The sequence below is a fragment of the Bombina bombina genome, chromosome 1, assembly GCF_027579735.1.
Source record: "Bombina bombina isolate aBomBom1 chromosome 1, aBomBom1.pri, whole genome shotgun sequence".
Taxonomy (NCBI): domain Eukaryota; kingdom Metazoa; phylum Chordata; class Amphibia; order Anura; family Bombinatoridae; genus Bombina; species Bombina bombina.
In genome coordinates this window covers 1,130,736,772-1,130,763,190 of record NC_069499.1, presented here as the reverse complement: position 1 = coordinate 1,130,763,190, position 26,419 = coordinate 1,130,736,772, and the positions used below count along the sequence as shown (strand labels likewise).

Sequence of the window (26,419 nt, the reverse complement as noted above, 5' to 3'; positions counted from 1 at the left end):
CTATTAACCCTTAAACCGCCAGCCCCCCACATTGCAAAAACCTAAATTAAACTATTAACCCCTACACCAACCCTTAAACCTAACCCTACCCCTAAACCTAACCCTAAAACCAACTGACTTGAACTTAATTAAAATAGATCTAAATTAAATTTACAATTATTTACTAATAATACCTATTTAAAACTAAATACTTGTGAAATAAAAACTAACGCCTAGATTACGAGTTTTGCAGTAAACTTAAAAAGCAGCGTTAGCCGGTCCTAACACTGCTTTTTAACGCCCGCTGGTATTATGAGTCTTGCAGGTACAGGTGTACTGCTCACTTTTTTGGCCAGACTTAGCAATACCGCAAATCCACTTATGTAAATTGCATATCCTCTTTTTTCAATGGGACTTGCATAATGCCGGTATTACGAGTCTGCCAAAAAGTGAACGGTAGACCCTCTCCTGTCAAGACTGGTAGCGGATTTTAAAGTCAGTAGTTAAGAGTTTTTTACACTACTAAGCCGTAGCATAAAACTCTTAACTAAAGTGCTAAAAAGTACACTAACACCCATAAACTACGTATTAATCCCTAAACCGAGGCCCTCCCACATCGCAAACACTAAAAGAAAAATTTTAACCCCTAATCTGCTGAACCGGACATCGCCGCCACTATAATAAATATATTAACCCCTAAACCGCCGCACTCTCGCCTCGCAAAGACTAGTTAAATATTAATAACCCCTAATCTACCGTCCCTAACATTGCCTCCACCTACCTACATTTATTAACCCCTAATCTGCCGCCCCCAATGTCGCCACCACTATATTAAAGTTATTAACCCCTAAATCTAAGTCTAACCCTAACACCCCCTAAATTAAATATAATTAAAAGAAATCTAAATAAAATTCCTAGCATTAACTAAATTATTCCTATTTTAAACTAAATACTTACCTTTAAATAAACCCTAAGATAGCTACAATATAACTAATAGTTACATTGTAGCTAGCTTAGGGTTTATTTTTATTTTACAGGCTAGTTTGTATTTATTTTAACTAGGTAGAATAGTTATTAAATAGTTATTAACTATTTAATAACTACCTAGCTAAAATCAATACAAAAGTACATGTAAAATAAAACCTAACCTAAGTTACACTAACACCTAACACTACACTATAATTAAATAAATTAACTAAATTAACAACAATTACATCAATTAAATTAAATTAGCTAAAGTACAAAAAAAAAAACCACTAAATTACAGAAAACAATAAACAAATTACAGATATTTAAACTAATTACACCTATTCTAATAGCCCTATAAAAATAAAAAAGCCCCCCCCAAAAATAAAAAAAAACCCTAGCCTAAACTACCAATAGCCCTTAAAATGGCCTTTTGCGGGGCATTGCCCCAAAGTAATCGGCTCTTTTACCTGTAAAAAAAATACGAACAACCCCCCCAACAGTAAAACCCCCCACCCACACAACCAACTCCCCAAATAAAATACTTACTATAAAAAAATAAGCTCCCCATTGCCCTGAAAAGGGCATTTGGATGGGCATTGCCCTTAAAAGGGCAGTTAGCTCTTTTGCCTCCCAAAGTCCCTAACCTAAAAATAAAACCCACCCAATACACCCTTAAAAAAACCTAACACTAATCCCCTGAAGATCGACTTACCGAGAGACGTCTTAATCCAAGCCGGGCGAAGTGGTCCTACAGATGGGCAGAAGTCTTCATCCAAGCCTGGCAGAAGTGGTCCTCCAGACGGGCAGAAGTCTTCATCCAGACGGCATCTTCTATCTTCATCCATCCAGCGCGGAGCGTGTACATCTTCAAAACATCCGAAGAGGAGAATCCGCTTCATCCGACGACTAACACAGAATGAAGGTACCTCTAAGTGACATCATCCAAGATGGCATCCCTTAGATTCCGATTGGCTGATAGAATTCTATCAGCCAATCGGAATTAAAGTAGAAAAAATTCTATTGGTTGATGCAATCAGCCAATAGGATTGAAGTTCATTCAGCCAATAGGATTTTTTCTACCTTAATTCCGATTGGCTGATAGAATTCTATCAGCCAATTGAAATCTAAGGGACGCCATCTTGGATGACGTCACTTAAAGGTACCTTCATTCTGTTTTAGTTGTCGGATGAAGAGGATGCTCCGCGTCGGATGTCTTGAAGATGGACCCGCTCCGTGCCGGATGGAGGAAGATAGAAGATGCAGTCTGGATGAAGAATTCTGCCCGTCTGGAGGACCACTTCTGCCCGGCTTGGATGAAGACTTCTGCCCATCTGGAGGACCACTTCTGCCCGATTGGATGAAGACTTCTGCCCATCTGGAGGACCACTTCACCTGGCTTGGATGAAGACGTCTCCCGGTAAGTCGATCTTCAGGGGGTTAGTGTTAGATTTTTTTAAGGTTGTTTTGGGTGGGTTTTATTTTTAGGTTAGGGTTTTGGCGGCAAAAGAGCTAACTGCCCTTTTAAGGGCAATGCCCATCCAAATGCGCTTTTCAGGGCAATGGGGAGCTTAGGTTTTTTTAGATAGTATTTTATTTGGGGGGTTGGTTGTGTGGGTGGTGGGTTTTACTGTTGGGGGTTGTTTGTATTTTTTTTCAGGTAAAAGAACTGATTACTTTGGGGCATTGCCCGCAAAAGGCCCTTTTAAGGGCTATTGGTAGTTTGGTTTAGGCTGTTTTTTTTATTTTGGGGGGCTTTTTATTTTAATAGGGCTATTAGATTAGGTGTAATTAGTTTAATTTCTGTAATTAGTGGGAGTTTTTTTGTACTTTATATAATTTAATTTATTTAATTGTTTTTAATTTAGTTAATTTATTTAATTATAGTGTAGTGTTAGGTGTTAGTGTAACTTAGTTTAGGTTTTATTTTACAGGTAAATTTGTATTTATTTTAGCTAGGTAGTTATTAAATAGTTAATAACTATTTAATAACTATTCTACCTAGTTAAAATAAATACAAACTTGTCTGTAAAATAAAAATAAACCCTAAGATAGCTACAATGTAACTATTAGTTATATTGCAGCTAGCTTAGGGTTTATTTTACAGGTAAGTATTTAGTTTTAAATAGGAATAATTTATTTAATGATAAATGAGCAACGCTCATGCTGTCTTAAAGCATATGGCAAGTGAAATTCACAAAAGAAAAATAGCAGCCATAGTCAGAGTTACAGAAGTACAATACCTCTGCTACGATATGAATCCACTATGATGTTTGTGTATATTGTGTAATCAATTCTCCTCAGCAACAGTGTTGCTCCTTATGGCTTACACGCAACAGTGGAAATCCCCAGCGATGTGTGGCGTGCAATTCCAGCGTGTGGATCCCAGTCACCAGGTGATGACGTATCAAACACGATGTGTGTAGTCTTTTCGGTGCAGCTCTTATGATGCTGAGTTCTTTCACACTTAGCCAGTGTCAGCATGTAAAACAAGAAGGAAACAAAGAGCGCAATCAGGATTCAAGTGATTTTATTCACAAGTAGACAGCAGACACGCACATATAAAAATGCACTTACAAGATGTAAATTTAAAAACAGCAGAGTTAAAGATGTACAAGCTCCTCCGCCCGAAACAATCACTGTGAACCCACCGGGTGATGTCTGGACCCCAAATACAGATGGCCTGCAATATAGATTAACTGGAATTCAACAGTATAGTGTATTCAATACCTCAACGCGTTTCCCCCGTTTTGCTAACAGGCTTTATCAAGAGGACAGATAATGAACCTGTGTTAGTGTTTCATTTATAGTTACCATAGGCCAAAAATAGGCAGGAGTGTAATTGATTTGCACATTCATTTGATGAGACATAATTATTAACCCCTTCATTTCATGTAGGGAACTTCATGGAATACAATGAATACATATATAAGTTAAAAATATTCATTACTACATCATTGTTGATAAAGAATAAAAAATAAAGAATAATACAATTTTTTACCTTTGGTAAGCAAAGCAAATCATACATTCTTTAACCTAAACTTGTAAAAATTCCTTGACCCCCCATTTCTGAGTTCACTCCATCCATTCTCAATAAAACACAACCAATTTTATGGGATGAAAAGGCCGCAGCCTGTTTATTAAATCAACAACACAAGTTAAACTTTATCAACATTATAACCTCTTATCTAACAGTTCACCCAGTGCTTGCTTTTACTCTCTATAAGCCCCCACCCCTTTTCAGGGGCTGGGCGTCCACCATCACTTTCCACTTTCCATTACCAACAGAAGTACCAGCCACTATCTATCAGGCGTAAGCCTCAATAGATCACAGCAAGCACCCCGCCCGCCGTAGCTGCAACAACCAATTTATTCCCTATTCCTGGGGAGAGAGGGCGGGAAACTTCCCCCTTCCGTGCTGCTCACAACTCTGCAACTGTCAATCCTCAGCAGGGGAGGAGAATTTATCTCCTCCTATCATCCTCCACCCCCACAGCGGAGCCTACCAACGCTCCCATAAAGTGGGGGTCAAATAGCCCTTTCTTCCATGTGTCACCGGGCTAAACTTGACCCCCCATTTCTGAGTTCACTCCATCCATTCTCAATAAAACACAACCAATTTTATGGGATGAAAAGGCCGCAGCCTGTTTATTAAATCAACAACACAAGTTAAACTTTATCAACATTATAACCTCTTATCTAACAGTTCACCCAGTGCTTGCTTTTACTCTCTATAAGCCCCCACCCCTTTTCAGGGGCGGGGCGTCCACCATCACTTTCCACTTTCCATTACCAACAGAAGTACCAGCCACTATCTATCAGGCGTAAGCCTCAATAGATCACAGCAAGCACCCCACCACCACTCGCATTCAGCGAGTACCGCCACACAGGGCTAAGGCCTTTTCGATCCCCTCCTTAATAGTGAAATTAAATAGGTGCAGTCCAACTTCGTTCAAATGAAGACCATCCTTTAAATAGAAACACCTGCCTGACTCCCCTTCAAATTCCACATGCCTAAGGCTCACTCCGCCCCTCTTCCTGACATACCCACTGACCGTCCTATTTACCTTCCTTCTGGATGCTTCCAATTTCCTGATGTCCCAAGCTGACCGCCACACCACCCTGCTCTCAATTTCCGACCACACTGAAATCATATCAGGGAACAAAGATAACAGCCTATCTATCCCACTCCTCATTCCCCACAACAAATATTTCTGAGGCATGTACCCCAAGTCATTCCTCCCCACATGGATAACCAACACCTGAGGGGGAGTGAACACCCTGGCATACTCAGATACTTTCCCGACCACTTGGGCCCATTTCATACCTCGGACCCCCAACCACCTTATATCCACCTGCTCCCTGGAGAATCCCAACTGCAACCCATTGTCTTTGACAGCTGCCGCTTTCCTCACCCAAAAAATGTAGGAGTGCCCTAAAATCCAGCAAGACACCGGCCCTGTCAAATGAAGCAAAATAATCCACTTGTCAATACCCCCCTGGTTGCACCACCAGCTCCTGTCTCACGTACCCATGAAATCTTTCAGACCTCCATCTGCCAATCTTTCTGATCATCCCCCCATCCAAACCTAATGATGCTGCCTCCGTCGCTGCCCCAATTCGAAACGAATGTGAACTAAAGTCTTCCCCTCTCATCCCCATCACCACTAATGCCTTACGCACCACAGCCACAAACTGATATCTAGATAATGGTGTACCGTCACTGTGTGACAACAGTGGACCCGATGAACTCCTTGATACCTCCAAAAATTCCCGGACCGAACCAACCGGACAGCAACGGCCCCCAATCTTTCGCAGCACTACCATAGCACCTCTCCCTTCCTGATCCGTCTTGGACCTTCTCACCCAAAGCTCCACCAGCTCCTCCTTCACCACCACATCCTGCCTCACCAAGCCACCTAAATCCCCCCGGTTTCTCCCCATCAGCTCCGATACCCTAAATGCTCCGAAAAAAGCCAGGACGCATGCCACCCTGAATAACCTTTCCTCGTAACCTGAGGAACAAATACCCCCCAGCCTCCCAACCACCCCTTCTAATATGGCAAATGTTATCGGACGCCTACCATCTGCCCACGCCTTCCTCTTACACAGACTCTTAATCGCCATCCGTACCACAAAGATTTTAGTCAAATCCACCTGTCCCAACAGTTTAAACAGAAATGCCAATGCCGCCATCCTCCTCCGTATCTCTGAGGGCGACAGCCCTTCTCTCCCCCAGCATTTTATCCATTCCACCAAAGTTCTCATTTCCTCCTCCCTAGTACCCTCCTGATAACCATGCTCAACCCTATTCCTCCACAACTTCCACACTCGGACGTAAGCCCTCCATGTGTTAGGAGCCAAAGCCTCTTGTACCAGACTCAATGTTCCTGGCAGCCAAGCTGCCACAGATCCTCCGGGCACTCCCAGCCTTCCGCATCCGCCCCTGGAGCCGCCTCTTGAAATCGATCCCACTGGAACCGGGATAAAGAGTCAGCAATTACATTCAGCTGTCCAGGGACATGCACCGCCCTCCATGATACATTACACCTCCAACACAAATGCCCGTAGTAAACGGATCACGGCCGGAGAATTTGCTGTCAAACAATTAATTGCCCATACCACTCCCAAATTGTCAGAGTGAAAACAAACCTTTTTGTCCCTGAGGTGTTCAGGCCAAATTCTCAAAGCCACCAAGAATGGGAACAATTCCAGGAATGTCAGATTCCTTGTCAACCCCCATTCCACCCAGGCCTCCGGCCAAGCTCCCGCGCACCACATACCATTCAGGAAAGCCCCAAATCCATGGGCACCCGACGCATCTGTAAATAAACACAATTGGTCATCCGACCAACCGGCCTCCTGGATCAACAAAGCTCCATTAAAGTCTTCTAAAAAGACTTTCCAAATCTTCAAATCCTCCTTCATATCCGACGATATGCGGATGTGAAATTTCGGATCGGAAATTCCAGCTGTTGCAAGCGACAATCTGCGGCAGAACACCCGGCCAATGGGTATTATGCGCCCCGCAAAGTTCAATTTACCCAACAGCGATTGCAATTCTTTAAGTAAGACTTTTTTCTTGCTCAGGACCCCATCGATCACCTCCTGCAGATCCCGGACTTTGTCCTCCGGGAGCCTGCATTCCATTCTGACCGAATCAATCTCGATCCCAAGAAAACTCAGGACCGTCGCCGGGCCCTCCGATTTGTCCTCCGCAACTGGAATACCAAACTCCTTGGCCACCTCACCAAAAATTGCTACCAGGAGCTCACATGTACCGGACCCATCCGGGCCCACAAAGAGGAAATCGTCCAAGTAATGCACTACTGAGACCTTCCCCGACCTCCTTTTCACCACCCACTCCACAAACGAGCTGAACCTTTCAAAATATGAACAGGAAATTGAACAGCCCATCGGGAGGCAGAGGTCCACGTAAAACTGATCCTCAAATTTACACCCCAAGAGGTGATGAGACCTCGGGTGAACGGGCAGTAGCCTAAACGCGGATTCAACATCTGCCTTCGCCAACAGGGCACCACGGCCCGCCTTCTTCACCACCGAGATTGCCTTGTCAAAAGAGGCATACTTCACCGATACCAATTCCAGGTCGATGCCATCATTCACCGATATACCCCGCGGGTAAGATAAATGATGTATCATCCGGAATTGCCCCGGAGCCTTTTTAGGCACCACCCCCAAAGGAGACACCCTCAGTCCCGGGATAGGAGGTAGCCTGAATGGGCCCGCCATCCTTCCCAGTTTGAGTTCTTTCCCCAACTTTTCCCTTAACACCTCCGGAAATTCCCTTGCCGATTTTAAGTTCCCCGTGAAGGACGACCCCTCTTGCTCCTTAAAAGGAATAAAAAATCCCGAACTAAACCCCGTCAAGAGCAATTCCGCGTCCCCCGCGTGTCCCCGCTCATTGGCGTACGCCTCGAGCCAGGGAACCATCTTTTTTACTATCACCGGCGTCCGTGCCCGGTAAACCCACTTCCCCTGGCCTGCCGCCCATTCTGCCCTTCCGGAAACATTTTGCCCCGGAATGGATCCCTCCACACACCGAACACTCGTGTTTGTATTTACATGACGCTCCAAACTTACATTGCCCTTCGTTAAACTGGAAGCACATCCCTTTACGGATAGCTGCTCCAGTTCCTGTGCTCGCTCCAGTGCTGCTCCCCGTCTGTCCGGGGCTCCGAAAGGAACGAGCCTCCCATAGCGGGGTCATCATTTCTAACCATATCCCCATATGCCTATCGTCCCAACGCATTTCCGGACGAACCGCCATTCGCTGCCTGAACCCCTCATCATACCTCCACCAGGCCATACCCCCATATGTCCCAAAGGCACTAGCTATTTCTTCATAATAGCAAAAAAGGGAAGCCCCCTGCTCTGGGAACTTGTCACAAAAAACACTAGCCAAAATCCGGAAGGCCCGAGACCAATTCGCAAATGTCTTGGGCAATTTCCTCCACCTTTTCTTCCTTTCCTCCTCCTCCTTTTTTCCCTTTTCCTTCTCATCCTCCTTCACCTCTAACACGTGCTCCAAGGGCAACAGGGAGAATATCTCCACAAACTCCCTCTTTCCTATCTTATCCCTCAATTCGGCCGTTAAGTGGATACCCAACGGACCCACTGAGCATAAACAAGGCCTCCTGAGCGTCTCGTCTGGCAGGAGAGCGCCCCCTGCCGTGCCTGCTCCTGTCACGCTCTCTTTCCCCCCGCACTCGGGGTGGCGACCCAGGTCTACCTCCTCCCTGAGGCCGCCGTATCGGTGATCTCGACCTCCGGCGACCGCCGGAACCACCTGCCCTGACAGCGGGCGATGAGCCCCTCTCCCTCCTACCTGCACCTACAGACTGTGAAGAAGACATAGTCAATACACCCCTCTCCCCACCTTCTGCCCTCCGGCCTACCTCTCCTTGCCCCACCTCTACTGCACTCCGTTGCGGAGACAACAGCTGAAGAAGCTGCACCAGGGTAGACATACCCCCTACCTGGCCAACCGTAGCTGAACCCGACGACGTCCCCTCCAAAGGGTCCTCCTCTTCAAAATTCCCACTGGCCTCCAACTCCAGTGGTGGATCCGTGATGTCTTCCTGTCGCTCACTATTGCCACTCCTCCCGGCTCCCGTAGCCTCCACACCCCTTTTGTTCGCCCCAGAAGTCCCTGAAACCAGAAGAAAAGTTAATCACCCTACCCCTACCTTGACCCTACCAAAAACCCCTTCTATCCCTTATCCTTCCACCACCCCCCCCTTTATCTACCCCCCCTAAGCTGCCCGGCAGGCATACCTCCCAACCCGCTTAAGCTGCACCCCCATGCCCACCCTTTCAGCAACCCCTTCTGCAGAAATATCTCCCAGATCCTGTTTCCCTACTCCTACCCTTACATTAATACCCACCGCTGCCACTCTCCCTCTTTATATTTATTTTTTTTTATTTTTTTTTAATAACCCACCCTTCAGGAACCTCCTAAGGCCCACTACACCGCCCAATTCCTTCCAACCCTCTGTCCTACTCGATTGGCCACCCCTTCTAATAAACCTAACCTAAAAACAACCAATCCTATGACCCTCCCCTGTGCCCGTGACCCGGAACCTCCCCATCCCTACTTGAAACCACTACCCCCACTCCCCCCCCTTAAACCCCTCCACCGATCACCCGGTCTCCGAAACCCCCCCCTTCAAGTACCTTGCCCTGCTGCCACACCTGGAGCCTAATCCCCCATATCCCGCCCCCAGCCCCGCCTCAAATACGGTTACCCTTCCCCTCATCTACCCCTAAGGCCCCCCACCACTGGACCTCATTCCCGCTCCAGGCCCCTCCCCGCCCCTTAACCACCTGCCTTAAACTCCCATAGATCGCACCCCCCCCCCCGCTAATTCCCCTTACAGCCCAAAAACCTCATACCCCACCCATAAGATCTGCACTCGGGGGTGGATTCAAACCCATGCCTTTCACTTATCAAGCTAACCTGCCAACCATCGGCCACATAAGAAGCCAGACTTCCCCCCCTTCTGGCCCGGCCACTTACCCTCAAAAAACCCTGAGTCCCCCTCAACTAGAACTATATCCCGGGTCTCCTCCCCAAACATCACCCCCCCCAATGAATCCCTTCAGGCCTAGTTCCCTACGCACCCTCCTACCCGAACTCAATCACCAAGAACCCATACACTCCACTACCCCTAAGCCCTCTCAACCTTATCCAGGCTCCCCTGCCACTGGCCCTAAAATCCCGCTCTCGCCCTCGTCACCCAGCCCCCCACTAACCACCTTACACCTAGCCCCTACCTCCATCAAAAGCCCTATAATGCACAAATGCTTCCCGGTCCCCAAAAAACCCCTCCAAGACACCCGGAGCCCCTTCGAGCCTTATCCCGGCTCCATCTTCCCTCCTGACCCTGTCCGCCTCCATCTTACATCCCATGCACTCCCACGTGCTGCCCTATTCCCCATTAACCCAAGCTGTTTATGGCACATTCCCCCTGAGGCCCCTTTGCAGCCCGTATCTGCGATAGCACAGCTGTCCTTACCTTCATCCACGCCGCCGGTCCCGCTCCTCAAGGATCTCCGTCTGCCTCTTCCAGCGCCCGGTTCCTCCTGACGCCGTCCGAAAATGACGTCAGGCACCGGCGCCGCACTAGGCCGCGACTCGGCCCCACCTCCTCCTCGACGACCTCTCCCGCCATCCGGCCTCACCGCTGCATCCGCTGGCCGTCCAGGCCCCGCGCTCCCTCTCCTGGACCTGGCGGCGTCGATCTCCGGACTCAGGCGCTCTGGTGGCCGCGACCTCCTGGCTGGCCGTCCTCTGGTCCCGCTCCTCGCCGACTCCTCAACCGGAACACCAACTGCCACCGCACCTCCGCTCAGCCGCTCCCGGATCCAGTCTTCGCCGTTCTGCCTGGCGACCGCCAGCAACTCTGACAGCAGGGCTTCCATCCGACTCCAGGTAAGTTACCACAGGTGAGTAGAACAAAAAAACTTCCCCCTTCCGTGCTGCTCACAACTCTGCAACTGTCAATCCTCAGCAGGGGAGGAGAATTTATCTCCTCCTATCATCCTCCACCCCCACAGCGGAGCCTACCAACGCTCCCATAAAGTGGGGGTCAAATAGCCCTTTCTTCCATGTGTCACCGGGCTGAACTTTCTTTTAGTTTCTCACTTATGTTAAAAAACCACATACATATACGAGTTAATAATATTCAATGCTGCATCAAAATTGATAAAAAATGAAGAATAAAAAACTTTTCCAAAAGATCCTATAAAAAAATTTTTTTTCTTAAAAAAGTTTTTTCCTTTTTGGTAGACAGAGCAGATCATAAATTCTTTAACTAGAAATTATAAAAATTCCTTTCTGTTGCTTTCTCACTCAGGAATAAAAACATATAAACCAAAGCTATATTGAAAGACCAACCAATGTAGTTCTATATTACAAATGTGCAGCAACATCTATATCTATATTCAGTCCTAATGGTGTTAAACATTTCATTCTATAAATCCATAAGGTTTCTAATTTGTGTAATTTAAGAAGTCTATCTTTCTCTTTTGGTGGTACCCAATCAATAACCTGGATACTTAAGCTACTGGGGTCACAATTATGTACTTCCATAAAATGTCTAGGTACACTATGTTTAAGATATTTTTCTTTAATATTGTACATGTGTTCATATAGCCTCCTTTTGATTTTTCTCTTAGTACGGCCTATATAAAATAGGCCACACCCACACTCCAGGAGGTACACTACAAAAGAAGAGTGACAGTTACTCCTAATGTTAATATTAAATTCTTGGGAATGATCAGAATTAACAATTTTTGTGAACTGTTGATGTTGATGTGCTTGCACATTACACATTGGGACTTTCCACATTTTAAAGTACCTTTAATTACAGATAACCAACTTGAGTTTTGTAAACTATTTTTCCCATTGTCTATCTTACTTTGCAGCTTACTAGGAGCCAAAATATTATTTAAATTCTTCCCTTTTTTGAAAGTTAACTCCGGTTGATCCCCTATTTTACTCCCTAAGATGGGGTCTGCTTTTAAAATGGGCCAATGTTTTTTTAGGATGCTCCTGATTTTATTGGAAACTTTATGATATGTTGAGATAAATCTAATAGGTGCTTCTTTTTGTTCTTTATTAGATGTTTTTTTTTTTTTGCAACTATAAGATCTTTTCTATTTTTTTGTAAAGCTCTTTCCTTTGCTTCTCCCAACAGTCTTTCATCATAGTCCTTCCTAATTAATTTCTTTTCTAAAAGTTCAGATTCCTTAAGAAAGTTTTTTTCATGTGTGCAATTTATGCACATTCTCAAAAATTGGCTATATGGAATATTTTGTTTCCAACTTTTCTTATGTCCACTGGAATAATCAATGAAACTATTCCTTTCTTTAGGTTTCCTATAATTGGTTACTGTGATTTTATTATGATCATCACTATATAATGATCTCAGATTAAATTCATTATTATTAATATATTTATAAAACTCTTGGATCTCTACTTCATTACCCCTCCATAATATAATAATGTCATCGATGAAACAACTGAATTTTACTATATTTTTATCAAAACCATTATTATTCCATATGTATAGTTTTTCAAAGTGATTCATATATAGATTCGCGTATGAGGGTGTAAAAGTTGGCCCCATCGCAGTCCCTCTCGTTTGTAAATAAAACATCTCCTCAAAAGCAAAATAATTGTGAGTTAATATAAATGTAATGCTATCAATCAAAAATTGGGCATGATCCTTTGGTAAATTAGAACTCACAAGTTCTAATTCCACTGCACTAACACCAGAATCATGAGGGATGCAGGTATATAGTGCAGAGACTTCACATGTTATCCAAAACATGTCTTGCTCCCACTCGATCCCTTCAAACTTATTGATGACCTCTTGTGTGTCCTTAAAAAATGCCTGAGTTTGACTAACTGAGGGCTTTAAATAAAAGTCCACATATTTGGAAAGGTTGTCAGAAAGAGAGCCAATCCCTGACACAATTTGTCTTCCCAGTGGGTTAGCTACATCTTTGTGAACTTTAGGTAATTGATAGAACAATGGAATGGTGGGATGGGGGTTTCACACAAACCTGTATTCATTAATATTTAAAATTCCATCATTTATGGCTTCCACTAGTAATTTCTCCAGGTCTTTATTAAACCTCACAGTCGGGTCCTCTTTAAGAACCTTATAAGTTGAAGGGTCATTTAAAAGTTTTAATGCTTCCCCCATGTACTGATCTCTCTTCTGTATAACTATGCCACCGTCTTTGTCGGCGTAGCGAATCACAATATCTCTATTTTTACTCAATTTTTGTAGTGCCTTCCTTTCGAGTATAGTGAGATTATCATTAATTTTATTTACTAATTTGTTTTCATCTTTGAAAGCCATTTCTATATCTTTTAATACCATTTTAGTGAATATAGGGATTTGTCCTCCTTGTGACTCTATCGAAAAAAAAGTAGACTTTCCCTTGAAGTTAGAATGATCTATCTATCTATCTATCTATCTATCTATCTATCTATCTATCTATCTATCGGGTACTTGTAAAGCGCAAACTAATCACCCGTGAGGGTCTCAAGGCGCTATGTGGGGGAGATGGGGGCTAAGGGAAGATGATTCATTCAAAGAGCCAGGTCTTGAGGTCCTTCCTGAAGTTTGTAAGGGAGGTGGATTGTCTGAGGTGCAGCGGGAGGGAGTTCCATGAACTTGCTGCCATATAGGAGAAGGATTTTCCTCCAGCTGTTTTTTTCTTGATGCGGGGGATGACTGCGAGTCCTTGGTCGGCAGAGCGGAGTTGTCTGGAGGGGGTGTAGAAATTGACATGGTGGTTGATGTATTCAGGACCGATGTTGTGGAGAGCCTTGAATGCATGGGTTTGGAGCTTGAAGGTGATTCTCTTGTTGACGGGGAGCCAGTGTATTGATTTCAGATCTAGGTTTATGTAAAGATATATTAAATAAGGCTTCCAATTCTGTTATCATGTGAATCTGAGCTAGAAACCTCTTTGGTCTCTCCTACAGCTCTTTCCTCCTCTAAATCCTGTAGAACTCTTAAGGCATCTAAATCAGATGCCTGGATATACTCTACATGCTGATTTGATCTTTTTAATTTAACTTTTAATTTAAAGTTAAGGGGGTGTTAGGTTTAGGTGTTAATAGTTTAATTTAGTGTTTTGCGATATGGGGGCCAGACGGTTTAGGGGTTACAAGGTTTAGTTTGTTATTTACGCTGTGGGGGGCTGGCGTTTTAGGGGTTAATAGGTTTATTTAATAGTCGCGATGTGGGTGGGCGGCATATTAGGTGTGAATCAATTTATTTATTGTCGGGGATGTCGGGGAGTGGCGGATTAGGGGTTAATCATTTTATTCAGTGTCTGTGATCGACGGTTTAGGGGTTAATAACTTTATTGTTGTCGATGTCGGGGAGCAGATGTTTAGGGGTTAATAACTTTATTTAGTGTCGGCAATGTCGGAGAGTGGCAGATTTTAGGTATTTTAGACTAGGGGTTTATGTTAGGGTGTAAGGTTTAAATGTAACTTTCTTTCCCCCATAGACATCAATGGGGATTGAGTTACAGCGTTTTGCCACTCTGTGATCGCAGGTGCCCATTGATGTCTAAGGGGGAAAACGTACACAGGCACGTAAACTGAGCCCTTGGCTTTTGTGCGGTATGGAGCTTAACACACCATAACGCACAGCACAAGGAGGTTTTTCTGTAACTCGAAATGGCAGCGCTATGGAAAGTGCAACACCACTCATTTTATTGCTTTATTTACGCGCCCGGTATAGCGCAAAACTAGTAATCTAGGTGTAAGTTTGGAATTGGGAGACGGTGCACATTGCAAGTGGTAACATTATAGATATTATAATACTGAAAGACTTAAAGGGACACTGAACCCAAATTTTTTCTTTCGTGATTCAGATAGAGCATGACATTTTAAGCAACTTTCTAATTTACTCCTATTATCAAATTTTCTTCATTCTCTTGCTTTCTTTATTTGAAATGCAAGAATGTAAGTTTAGATGCCGGCCCATTTTTGGTGAACAGCCTGGGTTGTTCTTGCTGATTGGCGGATAAGTTCATCCACCAATAAAAAAGTGCTGTCCAGAGGTCTGAACCAAAAAACAGCTTAGATTAATTCTTTTTCAAATAAAGATATCAAGAGAACGAAGAAAAATATGATAATAGGAGTAAATAAGAAAGTTGCTTAAAATTGCATGTTCTATCTGAATCACGAAAGAAAAATTTGGATTCAGTGTCCCTTTAACCACCACATGGAATTAATAATTGCATTTCTAGCAGATGCAATGTGTTTTTAAATTTTGGTTGAACATATGAATGTGAAATAATAAATTTAATTTAAGAGTACCTGTTGGTGCTTTTTAAGTAGGTATAATAAAAGTTAAATTTTATGATACAGATTATCTTACAGCTGCACTTTAATATTACTTGTGTTAAAACTTACTTAAAGTTACTTTTCTTTGACTTAGTTTATCTATGTATTATAAAAATGACTAAAAGTGACATAGGCCAAGTATTCATGAATGTATGTTTCTACAATATTAGTACCCCCAGGATCTGCTAGAAATATTAAATAGAATTCTATAATATAGGAAAATAAATCAATGATATACAAGCCATGGGATGAATACACTTTATTACTTTTGAAATGATTGAACAGTTTGTAGATAGAAATAATTAGACACTATAAATATAATGGTGTTGCTAAAACAAATTATAAGTCTCACACATAACCTGTACCTGTGCTTAAAATTTTCCTAACATTTCTATCACATTACGAAACAGATTTTGCAAGACTTTAGTATCTTTGACATACCTATCAAAGGCCAATGCCCATTAACATACAAGAGTCAAGGCTTATCATTATTTAAACATGACATTAGACAAAATATAGACATACCCACTGAATGTTTCACTTGTTCAAGGAAGGCTGAAGCTAGTAGTATTTATTTCTAATCTGCCTCAATGTATAACCAGGTATATATTAAGAGAGTGGGCTACGTTAGGAAGGGTACCACCCCACAAGGAAGCCTAGGAGGTGGAAATTACAACAATAGTTCTATAGGGTCATATGCTTCTAGTGTCTATGCTGGTGCTGGTGGTTTGGGCACTAAGATTTCAAGTAGCCATGGAGGGTTTGCAAGCTTTAATTTCAAGCATAATACTAGTGAATTCCTGCTCAGAGGTAATAATGAGAAGGAGACAATGCAGAATCTGAATTCTCGTCTGGAATCCTACTTGGAAAGGGTTCACTCGCTGGAGAAGGCTAATAGTGAGCTAGAAGTACAAATTAGAGAGTGGTACAGCAAGAATGCCCCTGGAAAACGTGATGACAGCAAACAATTCCAAACTATAGAGGATCTGAAACAAAAGGTACCAACTTCTGCTTGTATGTTTAATCACATAGTGAATATATACATATACATATATATATATATATATATATATATATATATATATATATATATATATATATATATATATATATATATATATTATCATTATTTAAACATTAAATTAGACAATTCCACTAAGCAATTATAAGTGGCATGCTTTCGTTAACTTGTACTCATATTACTAGTTTAAAGTAAACACGACCGCAAAAGCGCAAAAAATATTTGCGCTTGTTGGTTAGCGCTACTGAAAACTTGTGTAAGGTTTAAAGCTAAATAGGGTTAGGGTAACAAACACAACATAAATAAATGAAAATAAAGTGTAAAACTCATATATACACTAATAAAATTATTCATATAAATATTAATAAAAAAGTTATAAGGGTTCAAAGGAATATAGTATAGGACAAGGTATTTGACTAGAAAGGATTATAATATATATATATATATATATATATATATATATATATATATATATATATATATATATATATATACATACATACATACATACATACATACATATACATGTCAAAAGATAAAAATAAAAATAAAATTGTGGTGCTACACAAAAGTTCTGATGCATTCTAAACAGTGCTAGCAGTCCCAGAAGTAACATGTAAAATATTATTGAATAGAGAAGGATCGAGACCATAAATCATTTCAGTCAAAGAAGGACAAAAAGGCTGCACAGACTTTAACAAAGCTTGATTACTACAACTAGACTTGGCTAAAGCAGGTGGGATGTCTATCCTCCACCCATATTTCATATAATCACCATATATGCTGAAATACAATGCATTAACAGGCAAAGTAAAACAATTACGTTGAAAATGTATCACAAAAGTCTAACCATTGATACTCTATTATGCTGCTAGGAAAAAACGAAACACTGTTTCTTATATAATACAACAACCAGCTGGCTGTCTAATCAAGCAAATGACAGGTGTATCAAGTCCAAAGATGCATATATTATTAGCAGAGATAACTGTGGGGCCCAAGAAATTAAAAAAAATGATATTTATGTTCTCCAGAGTCCTTGATATAACTTGTGAACCAGGCTCTCAAGTGTTGAAAAACACCCTCTGGTATGTGGATATAGAACTCTTTATATGGTACAGTCAAAAAGGCTTGATTGCGCTGCGCACATTAACGTGTAACATAGCACTGGTAACAACTCGTTACAACTTCAGGGGTGTCCACTTAGTGTCTTGAAACATTAAGTGTGTTGTGATAATTAGATACAGTCCCGTATCAACAAACTTTATCCCAGACTTTCTAACGGTGTTGCAAGACTTCAAGCCAAACTTCACCTGTAATCCACTATGCTTAATTCACCACCGGACAGGATATTCAATACTTTATTATTCTGTGGGTGTACAGCGTTGGTGAGTCGGTTGGTTGGTTGGCCTCTTCACTTGCACCCGTTTGTCCAATTCAACGTAATTGCATATGTCTAAATATGTGTTTGTATGTATATATGCATGTGTATATATGTGTATTTATGAGTTTATATGTGTATATAAGTATATACATAATTACACATACACATATAAACACATACATAACATATATGCACATGATAACACATATATACATATGTATATATACTTTGGAGCCCTTTCCACACAAAAACCTGAAAACAAGAGTAATAATTTATATTGAATTTTAATATTAATTACGTTTTTTACTGTGTTTTTACTGTAAATATTTTAAATTTTAATGTTCTTTAATTAGAAGAAAATATCCTTTGTATTTCTAAATATTTATATATATATATATATATATATATATATATATATATATATATATATATATATATGTGTATATCTTTATACAGTATCTATCTATCTATCTATCTATCTATCTATCTATCTATCTATCTATCTATATATATATATATATATATACCTGTATATATTCATTTAGATATATAGGTATAGATATACATTTTACAAAAAAGCTATAGGTGTTAGGTGTTTCATTTTTTGCGTACTTTCTATGGAAGTCTTACACGCAGAAAACATCTGTCTAGCGAAAGTAGCCCTCCACTCATAATCTAGCCCTATGTGGGTTATATGATTGTATGTTTTGCATGTGGATATAATATAATGTTTAGACTAGATAGCTATTTGTAGGTATAGCTCTGCTTTCACTTTTTTAAGATTTAAATAACTTTATGTACATTCAATATGTCAAATGTTCTTGAGCCCAGTCTGCACATCATCATACTCCTTTCAAACAGACTTAGAGGTTATTGATTTTTAAAGAAAGGATATTCATGATTTGTACAACAGGCCTGGGGCACAGTATATTATGATTTAATCACCTAAGCACCCTTACTAAGATGAGATCATTTGAGGGGGTGGCTTACTAAAGAGTTTTAAAAGCATCATTTTGTTAGAAGAATTTAGCTGTCAATTTTTACTTTCCCCTTGTCTAATTAAAGGGACACTGAACCCAATTTTTTTTCTTCATGATTTAGATAGATCATGCAATTTTAAGCAACGTTCTAATTACTCCTATTATCAAATTTTCTTCATTCTCTTTGTTTCTTTATTTGAAATGCAAGAAAGTAAGTTTAGATGCCGGCCCATTTTTGGTGAACAACCTGGGTTGTTCTTGCTGATTGGTGGGTAAATTCATCCACCAATAAAAAAGTGTATCTGAACCAAAAGAAAGCTTAGATGCCTTCTCTTTCTAATAAAGAAAGTAACAGAACAAAGACAAATTGATAATAGGAGTAAATTAGAAAGTTGCTTAACATGTTATGCTCTATCTGAATCACAAAAGAAAAAATATGGGTTCAGTGTCCCTTTAATTAAATATTTTTTTTAATTAATTATATATACACAATCCTTTGACAATAAAGTCAAAATTAAAGTTTCATGATTTAGATAGAGCATTAAGTTTTAAGAGACTTTACAATTTACTTCTATTATCAAATTTTGCACATTCTTTTTATGTACACACTTTTTGAGGCACCAACTCCTACTAAGCACGTGCACAAGTTAATAGGGTATATGTGTACTAGCATGTGATTGGCTGATGGCTGTGACATGATACAGGTGGCCGGCAAATGGGGATGGGGGAATAAATGTGTCAGAAAACAATTTACTGCTTAGTTGTAATTCAGAGTGTTTTTTAATTGTCTTTTTATTACACACATGTTAATGATGTAATTCTACTGTATTGGGTGGTCTTTAAAAGGGACATAAAACAGTCATTGTTTTAACAAAACACTAAGTAGTGGGTTATACTTAATATAAGTACTCTTCATTTAAAAAGGATTTTACCTGTTTTTTTTTGGGGGGGGTTCAACTTCATTTTTGCAGTGTCCATTACTTCCTGCCATAGCCCCACAAGGGGACTGTGGTCTCTACAGCAAGGCATATCTAGCTTGATGCCATAAATCATCAAGAGTAACATGAGTTGGATTAGGGCCTGAATATGAATGGAGCACTATCGTTAGAGCTAGGAGCGTAAACACGATCGTGAGAATGCAGTGTTCTTTACATTTAAATCCATGTTACAAGTGGTGCGGCAATTTGCACTTCCTATAATTTCTATAGGCAGTGCTGAGGGATAATGTCCACTCGTATTGCAAGTTGAAAGTAAATGTGATCGCACATATGTAAACACTCAAATGCAATCATATTTAATGTTCAAGCTTCATTCAGGTCAAGAATTGGGCAAGAGGAAACAGTTGCACTAAACTACTTTATTAACCCCTAAACCACCACAACCCCACATTGCAAAATACCCCACTACTCTATTAACCTCTAAACAGCCACAACCCCCACCACTAAATACCCACTAACACCTGAACCCCCCTAACCAGCTATTTTTCCTAAGCTAACACCACTAAGTTAACCCCCCCAAAAAAAACTAGCCTTACCAGTAAAAACAAACAAACAACTAACAGTATCTTTAAAAATAAAAAACCTAACCTTACCTTAAAAATAAAAAACTACCGGTGGCAGATCTAGCCGGCGTCAAGATGGACGCAGGTAGATAGAGCTCTGGAGTTCGATCGGATCAAAAGTGGTATAACGATCGAAGGATAAGAGCTTTCACTCACCTAATGTGGGACACAGATCCCTGATCACTTGCGGAAACTCCGCTGAAGATCTTGCTGCCATCTTTGCAGAAGTCAGAGAAAACACTGCAACGCCATAGGGCCTATAAGCTCAAGGAAGCTCTGCAGCAGTAAGGGGCCTCAACCAAAGAGCCCGATCCACCACGCTACATAGTAAACAAAGAGCTGTGCAACATACAAGTGTACAAGGTAGAACACCTATTATGGCAGAAAGGATTGAAATGGACTTTTAATAGACCCTCCACAGAAAGTGAATACCGTACACAGGCATGTGGGCAGGAATAGGCAAGGTGTCCGTACATGGACACTGGTGTCCGTGACTAGCCCTTGCAGTGGCCGCCACAACCTTAGTATATCTTTTTTTCTGATTAAATAATAGGAATATAAAAAAAAATATGTAGTGTGAATAAAGTTAGTGGCTTGTTAAGAGACTGCTAGCGATATTGGGTGATAAGTTATGGAATAAATAAAGCCTGAATGAAATACTGGATGTATATCTACATCTGTATAATAACACCCTTCTCTATACAAAGACACAGTAGTGACACTGGCACATGCGTATAGCCAGACAAGGACTGGTTATAGGGTCAGTGGTATCTGCATCAGTATAATAACTCCCAGTGCTATATAATGACACAGTAATGACACTGGCACATGGGTATAGCCAGAGGAGGACTGGTTATAGAATCAGTGGTATCTGGATCAGTATAACACCCAGCGCTATATAATGACACAGTAGTGACATTGACACATGGGTATAGCCAGAGGAGGTCTGGTTATAGAATCAGTGGTATCTGCATCTGTATAATAACACCCAGCACTATACAAAGACACAGTAGTGACACTGGCACATGCGTATAGCCAGACAAGGGCTGGTTATAGGGTCAGTGGTATCTGCATCAGTATAATAACTCCCAGTGCTATATAATGACACAGTAATGACACTGGCACATGGGTATAGCCAGAGGAGGACTGGTTATAGAATCAGTGGTATCTGAATCAGTATAATAACACCCAGCACTATATATTGACACAGTAGTGACACTGGCACATGGGTATAGCCAGAGGAGGGCTGGTTAAAGGATCAGTGGTATCTGCATCAGTATAATAACACCCAGCACTATATAATGACACAATAGTGACACCAGCTCATGGGTATAGCCAGAGGAGGGCTGGTTATAGGATCAGCAGTATCTGCATCAGTATAATAACACCAAGCACTATAAAATAATGTTTTTAATTTCAAATATACCTTGGTGTCCTTCACTAAGGTCTCTACTTTGGAAAATTTGCGCCACAGCCTTTGTCTGTGCCTATCCCTGCATGTGGGTTGCCATAAGAATGACAAGGGGGTACTGTAAGTACATAAACCTTTCTTCTATTATGGCCTATCACTGCCTTTCACACTATTACAGCTCAAGTACCAGATATTAGTGACACTCAATATACAAATGTGAAAAACGTAAGGCCCTCTCGGGCACAAAGATCCAGGTAAAAATACAACAAGGAGGGGCTTAGTGATATGAATCCTTAAGGCATCTTTTACAAAGGGGACTCACAGACTAATAACACACTATTCCTGGAATAGCCCTGCAAGAGGCTATGGAAATAAACTTATATCTCAGACCCCTTTAAATGCTAACAAATCCATAATAAAGATACTATGCAAGCAGGATACCTTCCACTGCTGCTAAACAGAGCATACATCTAAAACTCTCAATAAAAAAGGCAGACTAAACAACTTAGCCAGAGGCAACATTTTGCCTGTTAGAAAAGGATCTAAATCTGACAGACTGAGTAAAGGCCCAAATACAACTGCTACTATAGTGCATACCTTTTTAAAAGCTGTAGACCTCAACACAGTGAACCCACTGACAAGACAGATACAACACAAACAGACATGTCTGATCAAGAAGGGGGACTTGAATCTGATGTACCAATAGCTAAAGCTGACTTGCAAAGCCTTACCATCTAAAGAGGAATTCAATAACTTTATTAGCCTAGTCAGCAATATGATTAAAACTAGACTCTGAGAAGTTAAAAAAGCAATCAGTGACATAGGATATTGTATAGTCCAACTAGAAGAAGATGCAGTGTAAACAGACAGAATGCTAGACCTTTAAACCCAACAAACCTTCCATTATTCCACCATGATACAACAATTACAAGACCAGGTCAAAGACCTTGACAACAGAGGGAGACAGCAGAACATTAGAATATGGGGCATTCCAGAAACCATCAAAACATCAGAATTGCTCCCCTATCTCGAAAAGCTGTTAGAGAATGAAGAATATGTCGAATTCCTTTTGGATAGATATGACCGGGCCCTGAGGCCCCCTCCTAAGGACACAGCACCTCCAAGAGACACAATACTTAAAGGGCCATGATATCCAAATGTTGAAACACTTGAAAGTGATGCAGCATAGCTGTAAAAAGCTGACTAGAAAATATAATCTGAACATCTCTATGTAAAAAAGATAGATATTTTACCGCAAAAAATCCTCAGTAGCCACATCCCATTGTAAAAGACTTCTAAGCAGCAAATCAGTATGTCTGTCCCGGGACAGCTAAGGGAGTGAGCTTACGTGCACACTCATCTTATTTCCCTATTCAGTTTCAGGAAGTTTACTATGAAATCTCATGAGAGTTATGTGAAATCTCATGAGATCACAGTAAAACAGTTCATGACCTCAGCACTGCTGAAGCTGATTGGCTGAAGTATAATTTTTTACACGGAACTTACTCTACTGAGTTGAGGAAATTGTGAGGTAAAATATCTTCCTTTTTTACATAGAGATGCTCAGGTGATATTTTCCTGTCAGCTTTTTACAGTTATACTGCATCAGTTTTAAGTGATTTAGCATATGAGTATTATGTCCCTTTAAATTTGAGAGCTTCAGGGACAAGGAAAATGTCCTTGCAGTAGCGAGAAATAAATTTCCTATCCACTTTGAGGGGCATCAACTGCAAATTTATGCGTATCTCAGCCAGCTAACTCTAGCGAAAAGGAGAGAGGCTAGATATCTCCCAATCAACCTTAGAGAACAAGGTATCCCATACAGATGAGGATTCCCCTTTTGCCTGAAAGTCCTGAAAGATAACAAGACAATCTCATATACAATCCCAGAAGATCTGGATACTTTCTGCTCCCAACTGCAAATCCAGAAACCATCTCTTCCGTCCCTCAAAGACGACAAGAATAGACACCAGTCTCTTACAGACGAAAGAACAAGAATGCTGTGTAAACAGCAGCAACTACCAAATCAGCAATTCAGTCAACAGTCACCTGAAGAAAGACCAATGGAACCATCTACCTCTATGGTACTGAGCAGAGACTCTTGCCCGCAAAACCTGACACCAAGATGAACTCATTGACCACTATGGTAAAGGCACTTTGCCTTTTATGGACAGATGACCCAACTCTGATGTTACAGATGTACAGTTAAATATATCTGTAAAACCTTACATTGAAAGCGCAAGTATAGACCTTAAAAATGTAAAAAAAAGTAATCTTTAATTTACAATTTATTGTTTCCCCTTTTTTTCCCTCCATCCCTCCCTCCCCCTCCTACTCTTCACTTCCCCCTCCTTCCTTCCTTCCCTTACCCTCGCCCTTCCCTCACCTCCATCCCCTCCCCCTCCCTTCCCGACTAACCTTTTGAAAAATTTATAAACATTTTTGAAAACATTTGCCGAATAATTATGATTTGCTACCAAATGTTGTAGCTTCTACTTCTACCCCCTCTCCCCCTCTATTACCATAGAAAATTCCAATGGTTATGTTTGTTACAAATATGTTTCTTGTTTGTTTAAGTATATACTGTATGTTTATATACTTATGTTGTTTTTTTGTTATTACAGAGAACCGATACTCTTCTTCTCCCACCACTTTTCCCTCTCTTACTGTCCTTCTCCCATCCCGGCTAGGCTCAGATCCTCTACTCGTTGCTTAACAAATGGGTAAACAGAAAGTTCCTCATTGCACACTACAGAAACATTAAAAATGTGGCCCTATCATATTAAATCCCATTAATGAATAGATACACCATAGATGACATATACCACATAATACAGGTGAAACTCAAAAAATTAGAATATCGTGCAAAAGTTCATTTATTTCACTAATGCAACTTAAAAGGTGAAACTAATATATGAGATAGACCCATTACATGCAAAGCAAGATAGTTCAAACCGTGATTTGTCATAATTGTGATGATTATGGCTTACAGCTCATGAAAACCCCAAATCCACAATCTCAGAAAATTAGAATATTGTGAAAAGGTGCAATATTCTAGGCTCAAAGTGTCCCACTCTAATCAGCTAATTAAGCCATTACACCTGCAAAGGGTTTCTGAGCCTTCAAATGGTCTCTCAGTCTGGTTCAGTAGGAATCACAATAATGGGAAAGACTGCTGACCTGACAGTTGTGCAAAAAACCATCATTGACACCCTCCATTAGGAGGGAAAGCCTCAAAAGGTAATTGCAAAAGAAGTTGGATGTCCCCAAAGTGCTGTATCAAAGCACATTAATAGAAAGTTATGTGGAAGGGAAAAGTGTGGAAGAAAAAGGTGCAGAAGCAGCAGGGATGACCGCAGCCTGGAGAGGATTGTCAGGAAAAGGCCATTCAAAAGTGTTGGGGACTTTCACAAGAGTCACCACACACAGATGGATCCTAGGCATGGGCTTCAAATGTCGTTTTCCTCTTGTCAAGCCACTCCTGAACAACAAACAATGTCAGAAGCGTCTTACCTGGGCTAAGGAAAAACAGACCTGGTCTGTTGCTCAGTGGTCCAAAGTCCTCTTTTCTGAAGAGAGCAAATTTTGCATCTCATTTGGAAACCAAGGACCCAGAGTATGGAGAAAGAATGGAGAGGCACACACTGCAAGATGCTTGAAGTTCAGTGTGAAGTTTCCACAGTTTTTGTTGAATTGGGGTGCCATGTCATCTGCTGGTGTTGGTCCACTGTGCTTCATTAAGTCCAGGGTCAACGCAGCCATCTACCAGGAGATTTTGGAGCACTTCATGTTTCCTTCTGCAGACGAGCTCTATGGGGATGCTGACTTCATTTTCCAGCAGGACTTGGCACCTGCCCACACTGCCAAAAGTACCAAAACCTGGTTAAATGACCGTGGGATTACTGTGCTTGATTCAGAGGTCCGATATTGTTCTACAGGTATGTACAATCCTTGTTTTATTGATTACATGTAATATTCTAATTTTCTGAAATTGTGGATTTGGGGTTTTCATGAGCTGTAAGCCATAATCATCACAATTATGACAAATCCCAGCTTGAACTATCTTGCTTTGCATGTAATGAGTCTATCTCATATATTAGTTTCACCTTTAAAGTTGCATTAGTGAAATAAATTAACTTTTGCATGATATTCTAATTTTTCGAGTTTCACCTGTATATGCCACATCCACAACATTTACCCATGGGACTACAATTACTTAAATTGATCACACTAAGAGGCCAATTTAACGGTCTTGCGGACCTGATCTGACAGTGCGGATTATGTCCGCAAGACCTCGCTGAATGCAGAGAGCAATACGTTCTCCGTATTCAGCATTGCACCAGCATCTCACAAGAGCTGCTGGTGCAACGCCGCCCCCTGCAGACTCGCGGCCAGTGGGCCGCCAACAGAGAGGTATCAATCAACCCGATCGTACTCGATCGGGTTCAATTGTGGCAATTCCTGCCCGCCTGCTCAGAGATGGTGGACAGGGTTACGGAGCAGCGGTCTTTAGGCCGCTGCTTCATAACTGCTGTATCTGGCGAGTCTGACCACTCACCAGAAACACGGGCCCTCAAGCTCCATACGGAGCTTGATAAATGGGCCTCTAAATGTTAAGGGGTTGAATTCACTGAACAAATGCTCAGTAGCTCTATCCTTTTTTAAAAAGTTGAAAGTTGATATTGTCTTCCTCCAGGAAACTCACTTTTCAAAAGA

At 41.3% G+C, this 26,419-nt stretch overlaps 1 protein-coding gene across 1 annotated transcript in view; it reads left to right on the top strand.

Annotated features, from left to right (window-relative positions):
- The first annotated feature begins 15,869 nt into the window (after positions 1 to 15,869).
- The window catches only part of LOC128645561 (keratin, type I cytoskeletal 19), a 69,663-nt gene continuing 59,113 nt past the window's right edge, over positions 15,870 to 26,419 (top strand). Inside the window, exon 1 of the mRNA XM_053698623.1 lies at positions 15,870 to 16,347. Within this exon, the coding sequence (XP_053554598.1) occupies positions 15,940 to 16,347 (408 nt within the window). The 5' untranslated portion in view covers positions 15,870 to 15,939. The remainder of the gene's footprint in view (positions 16,348 to 26,419) is intronic.